Below are 7,285 nucleotides of genomic sequence, written 5' to 3'. Positions count from 1 at the left end.
AAACCCCCCCCCCCCCGTATATATGATACCATGTGTGGCATGACCTGGATGAGATATACAGTTACATATATAGCCCAATGGAATGCCTTGTATGCATGACGGTAGGGGAGGCAGTGCACACATCCACTCAGTCTCCCTGCCCCCCAGGGCAGCATATCAGAGGGACTTGAGGCTGCAGGCGGGGGGGGGGGGAGAGAAGGTCACACTCCATGGAGGGAAATTCTTCCATCTACAGAACTCTTCCAGTGGATTCAAACCAATACGTAGAAGCTGAAGGGGACCGGATACCATCACCAACCCACCAATTTCATTGTCTATATTCAAAATTTACTGAGGGTTCCTTAAGCATCAGAGCACATTATAAATTCAGTTTAGCCCATATCTGTTAAAAATATATTACATTATATTCTTAGAGGGAATGGTAGATGCCTACCCCATCTTGAGACTGATCAGGGCATCCTCCACGGAGCGCTGGTTGTATTTCACCATGTGGGTGTGCATGTCATGGTAGTTGCTCCGAATGTTCCGCTCTGTGCTACCATTGGGAACCGTTCCAAACCGGAATGGGGGATACTGCTCTTGGGGCCTCTGGAACTGGAAAGGAAGCCGCAACCAAAACATCTGTACTGTCATCCGCAAAAGAACCAGAGCCCTCTCTTTGGATTTACTGATTGGCTAAATGTGATCTTTGTACTGCATTACTACACAGTTTGGGTCCAGTGGCACCTTTAAGACCAACAAAGTTTTATTCAAGGCATAAGCTTTTGTGTGCATGCACACAATGAAATGGAAGCTACCAATCCATACATATAGGTAGAGGGTGGGCAGCACATTAGCATACAGCATAATGAAGGTATTTAACAGATGCAAGGACCAATGAGGAATAACAAGCTTAGGTTACCATTTGTTTGAGTTTAATTCTGGGGGGAAACACAGTGAAGGAAATAAATATGTCAAAATTGGAGATCGATAAGCAGATGTATCCTTAACTGTGGAATGGTGAGAGTGATTAACTCGAGACCCTGCCATTATGCCCCATCCATCGCCTCTCAAGCATGGAGGTGACCTTATGGCTACCCACCTGACTCTACCTCAGCATGAGGTCATGCTGAAGCTGTTCTATTTATCATTTATGTATTAAAATATTTGTACCCCACCTTCCCTCCTGGTTCAAAGTGGCTTCTAAAATGTTTATTCACTTGCATTTTATTTCAGCGTATTGTCCACATTACCATAGTGTGTCAGGAGTCAACACACAGTGAAAGTTGATGCATTCAAGCAAACAGAGAAGGCAAAGCTGTTCCATTGTCTTCAGGCTTATAAAAGCTGTTAAGAGTATGAGCATTCTGTGGATCCCAGGAAAAAACACCTTACACAAGGTAGGGACAATAAGCAATTTTTTACCTTCTGTTGGTAAATCTCAGCTGACATCCAGCTGTTACCTGAAGTCTACAAACCAAATTCTGTTCCAAGTACCCTCAGTGGAATAACTCTGAAGTTCTTCTTCCATTAGCTGAAGGGCAGGGCTTTTTTGGTAGAAAAAGCCCAGCAGGAACTCATTAGCATAATAGGCCATACCCAACAACAGAAACGTATTAGCATATCCAGCCACATCCATGAGAGCACAGCTCATTAGCATATTAGGCCACACCCCATATGTTACCAGAAGTGTGGTCATCCAACCACACCCACCTTTTGCTTCTTATTCTGTTTGCTTTGTTGTCAAAACCCAGGGCTTTTTTTGTAGCAGGAACTCCTTTGCATGTTAGGCCACACACCCCTAATGTAGCTAATCCTAATGAGTGTCTGCTGTTATGTGTGGCCTATTATGCTAATGAGTTCCTGCTGGGCTTGGCCAACTCAGGAGCCAGCCGGAACTCCGTTCCTGTACGTTCCTGCCCAAAAATAGCCCTGCTGAAGGGTATTTCTGCTTGTAAAAAGGCCTTTTCCTAATCAATTCTCACCAGTTCGCCCTTACCACAGCAGACTTGCCATGTTGCATCTCAGAGCCCCCCTCCTAGCCCCTAGTAGCTGCTATTCAAGGAGCTGCACCTGAAAAGGGGGTGCAGGAAAGATCCAATCCAAGAGCGCAGTTCTGTACTCATATTCATCATTTTTCTTACCTTGGGGCTATTCCAAGCCAGATATGCTCTCTGCATTATCACACTTAGCAAGCTCAACCCCTGCCACGAGCCCTTCTTACCTTCTTATCACTCAGTCCAGAGACTGTGTCAATATATTGCTCCTGGATCATGAACGCTGCCAGATTGGCTGTATAGCTGGCCAGGAAGATGACGGCAAAGAAAGCCCAGATGAGTACCATGATTTTACTAGTAGTGCCTTTGGGGTTTTCAATGGGCACCGAATTGTTGAAGACCAGCGCCCAGAGCAGCCAGACTGACTTGCCAATAGTGAAAGAAGGGCCTCCAGATTCTGGGGAGGGGAAAAGGAAAAGGGATTGGAGAGCCGCATGACTTCTTTGCTAGATATACCATGCTTCTTTCATCTCAGACTCTAGCAGCATATGTTTCATGAAAAAACGAGAAATACACTTTGTCGGCCGATCAAGATGGGTGGCCGTGTCAATCTGTCTGTAGCAGTAGACAAGAGCAAGAGTCCAGTAGCACCTTAAAGACTAACAAAATTTGCGGCAGGGTATGAGCTTTTATGAGTCACTGCTCACCTCTTCAGATGCAGCTAGATTCTAGCTGTATCTGAAGAAGTGAGCAGTGACTCACGGAAGCTCATACCCTGCCGCAAATTTTGTTAGTCTTTGTTGACTGTCAGCTTTAAAGTTAAGTAAGTCAAGTGCTGGAAGGAAGGAGGCATTCTTCTCTTACCTACGGTGGAAATGAGAAAAGCTAAAAATAGCAATGGAGAAACAGTTAAGAATATCATTTACCATTAGATCCATTGGTATCCACTGCTATGTCTTTTAAACACTTAAGGCAAGAGTTCCTTCTAGAGACAGAGAGAATTAGTTTCCTATATGATAATTATTGTGAGCATTCTACATGCTAGATACGAGAAATCAATCAAAATTCTAAATGTTAAGAAGTAGTTTGTCAAAGTGCGGCGCTATGCCTCCATAGCTAAAATAGCTAATTATGTTTATGTGAAGGAGGAAAGACATAATTATGCCTTCTATTAAATTCTGCAATGATGATCAATTATGTTCCAATGTAAACTATTGTTTTAATATCTTGTAAATTCAATTTGTAATTTAGTACATTATGAGCCTATGACGTGACATTGATAAGTTTTTAAACAATCAAAGAATCAAAAAAGGTCAAATGCACTGAAGTGGATCCAGGCTTCTAAGAATGAAATTGGTCTTTCCTTTCCTTCAGTGGGGCCCGAGCACACATGTACTCCCAGTCATTGCTGAGCATCTGGAAGCCACCTAGAACCGTGTGGCATGAAGGCTGCAGCTAGAAGGGGGATTTGGTGAAAGTGACCACCTCCTCTTGCACAAGCTTGCTCAGTTCCCCAAAGACTGAGGAGAAAGAGTTTTGCTAATTCCTCCTTCTTGCTGCAGCCACCCCCCCCCGCCCCACTTCATGGGGGTCCCAGACACTCAGCACTGGCTTTTCAAAGAAGCAGGAGGCAATGAGATAAAGGAGGGAAAGATCTGTTCAACAGACTTCCACCATTCACACACCTTGGATTCAGCTGACTTTTCAAATTTAGTGTGGACTTCTAAGATATTTGTTCCACAAATTATGGTTACCTGGATCAGGATTTGCTTTGGAAAAAATGTTGTTTCCATCCTTAAACAAAAACCTGCACTTAATAAATTGTACATATAATTGTTTCCGTTTGTTCCGAAAACATTAGGATACTTTATGATCAGGATTAAAGGTATTGGTTTAGTTATTACGCTCAATTTTTGTTCCCATTCGTTTGAACTGGAAGCAGATTTTTGTATGTGGCTCCCCCCTCCTTCCAATCAATTGGGATGAAATTCCCAGGGATTGTACCTGTCACTCCTCAGATCTTCCCTCTGCTAAATTTTGGAGAGGTAGGAGAAAAACATTCCTAGCTTAGAGGCAATTAAAATCATCACTTGTTGAGTAAACATGGGGAGATACGGGCTGGCATATACATTATATTTCCCTCCTTTCCTTGGGCCCACAATGAGAGGGAGAGGAGGGGACACTGTTTTTAAACAAAAATGAAGTGTGCAGGCACAGTAAGCTATCCCCTGTATTGTCTCTCTGCACTGTGCTGGTTTTAGTATTTTCTCTCCCCCTGGCTGACTTTTGATACCAAAGCCTGACTGGAAGAAAAAATGCTTCAAAGAACTAGAGAAAGGTGTGTGAAGGGGCAGGATTTCATTCCCCTTGCCAAGTCCCCAAATTTGTTTGAAGTGAGTGAAAGGAAATTAAAAGAACCTGCTGTATTATAACTGCACCAACGGCTCTATCGAATCCGGTATTCGATTACAACCTGCTCAGAATTCAGTCATTCTTCAAAGTCTATTGTTAATAAATTTCCACGCGCCCCCCCCCAATAACTGCAGGAATATCACCCCAAATGTCAGGAATGGATTTTAAGCAGACTCCAGCATGTCTATCTTCTCAGTGGTTTCATTCTCCCCAAGCTGACAACAACGTGATTCTTTTATAGTTTCTGCATTAGGATACAATAATATATTTTAAAAAGCAAAAATTTTAATAACCCAGAATTGGGGGGGGGGGGGAAACAGTTCAAGAAAACGAGGCTTCAGGGAGAGGAAGAAAGCAGCAGGGTCCCAGCAAAACACGTCCTGCCAGAGTCTTTACAGAGCTGGATGATGAAAGCTAAAAATAGGCTGTATATTTTTACTCCAGGCTCTCGATTGCTCTCTCCTAGTACTTACCGGTTTCCTCCTGACTTCCAGCATCCTTCCCCATATTTGATCCCTCCTCAGCAGCCAGCGCTCCCAAGGTCGATGGTGAGAAAACCAGAAAGTTCTCTGGAGGGGAAGAAGGCCTGGTCCAAGGTGGCAATGGGCAAGGAGGGACTCATGCTCGTCACTCCACAGCTCTTTTCATCACACACATCAGGATGTATATGTTCGAATGAGCATTTATCAAGGACAGGGATGAAGTGGCTGGCCCAGGGCAGACAGCTTCTCAAAGCGGCTGTGAGACATCTTTTCCCCAGCTCGCCAAGGCATGGAAGCCGTGAGCAGGCATAGCCACTTGCAGAGTTTATGGACAGGCCTACAAATCAGGCAGAGTGATCTGGCCAGCAGTTCACAGCTCAGACACAACTGTATTGGATCAGTCTACAGGGGAAATACATTATCACACCATGCTCTGGACCCCAGTTTAAGCTGACTGATGCTGCAGTTCCACAGGCAAAATGCCATTATTCGACTGGAAGCATTTCCTTTGTATTCTTGCATTGCAGAGATATGTCTTTCCCTTTATATATCCGCAGTGGAAGGGGGCAGATATTTACTTTTAAAAAATGAAACCAGGGAATTCACAGAAACTGTTATAAAAATAATGATATGAAGTTGCCACTTTAAAAACAAGTTCCTGGGGGGTGGGGGGGGGATGGCTGCCACGTGGACAAGAAAATCCCAACTTTGCAACCCACACAGCAACCATTCCAGCTTTACTGTGACCTTTCCCAGAACTTCACAGGAATGCAAATTTGAGAGAGGTTGGAGAAAAGCTAAGGAAACCGGAATGCACCATGATGCTGTGGGGAATCTGCAGAGAAACCTGCTTCCCAAAAGGACTGAACCTGAGGGGGACAATGTGGGTGGAAATGGTCCGAGAAACATAATTGAATGGAGGATGGTTTGTTCTACATGCCTTCTGAATTGTCCAAGTTTTAACAACTTTACGATGACTTTCAGCCAGTTCAGAAAATTACTTACTTTTGCCACTGGTTAAATTCTGGTTGTAGCCAACAGGGCTAAAATATTCAAACATGAAGACTGTGATGGCAACCACAGTGAGACACATCACAAACATCATCACCCACACGGCTGGGCTGTAGGGTTCTAGAAGACATGAGGAAACCAGTCAATCCAGTGCACATCAAGCTAGCAATCACCTGTTTGTGTTCTCTGGTTGTAATTTACAAGTCTTACCCATCGGCAGAGGTCATTTCGGGGGGGATCGCGGGGGATCGCAGTTCCCCCGGGTGAGGTACAGGGGCACATGACGAAGCCCCGCCCCCTGCTTCCGGCTGCCCCGCTTCCGGCCCTCATTCAGCCAGGAGGAGGCAGGAGAAGAGGGAGGGTAAGTTGCTTCCTCCTTGCCTCTCCCCACCCCTGCCTGCCTGGGGCCATGGAGGGCCTTCGCAGGGCTTCCTTGCACTCCCACCGGCCTTGCAGGTCCACCGCCGGGCCCCTCATGGGGCTTCGGCAGTGGAGCTGCAAGGCCAGTGGTGGTGGCCGGGACCGTGGGGGCGGGGTGTGTGGCCTTATGACACACTTCTGGTGATGTCAGGGGGTGTGGCCTTATGACACACTTCCGGTGATGTCAGGGGGTGTGGCATATGCTAATGAGTTATGATAATGAGTTCCCCTAGCTCTTTTTCTATGAAATGACCCCTGCCCATCGGTATTTAAATGGCAGCATCCCCAGCATTACCCCTGAGTGAAATGAGGTTCATCTATCACCTTCTAGAAATAGCAGCAATGGGTACCATAAAAAGGCAGGGAAATCCACCTCCCACCAGACCCCTTCAGTTTGAGCAGAGCTAGTAACAAAGATACAAAATGGTTGCTGCCCTGCAGCTGAATCGCATCTCAGCACCACCTTTTAGCAGTATACTGGATTTACATATATCTAAGAGAGACAGGGTGTTAAAAAAGCACCCAATACTGAGTGCTTAAAAAGCAAAATCCACTCCTACTGCGTTTATGAAATCTTCCTGGCATTCTACCATTGGAAGACTCACACGGCCCACTGTTCTGGTTTCGACTGAGAGCTGAGCTGAAGGAAATCAAGATGATGTTGAGCTGTTTACTTCCCACTTGCCTGACCTTCCAAAATTACATAAGATTTATCTGTTTTATCTATCTCTAATACGGTCCAAGAGTTCTTGCACGCAAGCGGGAGCACAGAGGAATAGGATAACTGTGAGTGCACGCAAGGATTTAGGTTTACATTTTCAACATCCAGCTCTAGCATTCCTATACTGGACCACAGAACCAATTCCAGGCATACTGGGTGTGTGCATGCCAGCATTTGCTGCAACGAGCTCTACAAAGAACGTCAAGAAAATGTGCAACCATAAACATAGTTGGCAAGCACTAGGGTCAAACCAACCCTAAACC

At 45.2% G+C, this 7,285-nt stretch overlaps 1 protein-coding gene across 1 annotated transcript in view; it reads right to left on the bottom strand.

Moving 5' to 3' along the window:
• The window catches only part of GRIN2C (glutamate receptor, ionotropic, N-methyl D-aspartate 2C), an 84,592-nt gene that overhangs the window by 11,932 nt on the left and 65,375 nt on the right, over positions 1–7,285 (bottom strand). The window contains exons 7-9 of the mRNA XM_015410721.1: positions 5,876–6,001; positions 2,204–2,433; positions 434–594 (exon numbers count right to left, since the gene is read on the bottom strand). Of these exons, the coding sequence (XP_015266207.1) occupies positions 434–594; positions 2,204–2,433; positions 5,876–6,001 (517 nt within the window). The remainder of the gene's footprint in view (positions 1–433; positions 595–2,203; positions 2,434–5,875; positions 6,002–7,285) is intronic.

Source organism: Gekko japonicus, unplaced genomic scaffold (genome assembly GCF_001447785.1).
Source record: "Gekko japonicus isolate JY-2015 unplaced genomic scaffold, Gekko_japonicus_V1.1 scaffold15, whole genome shotgun sequence".
In the NCBI taxonomy this organism is placed as follows: Eukaryota; Metazoa; Chordata; class Lepidosauria; order Squamata; family Gekkonidae; genus Gekko; species Gekko japonicus.
The sequence above is the reverse complement of the archived record's forward strand: the minus strand, read 5'-3'. Positions and strand labels throughout refer to the sequence as shown.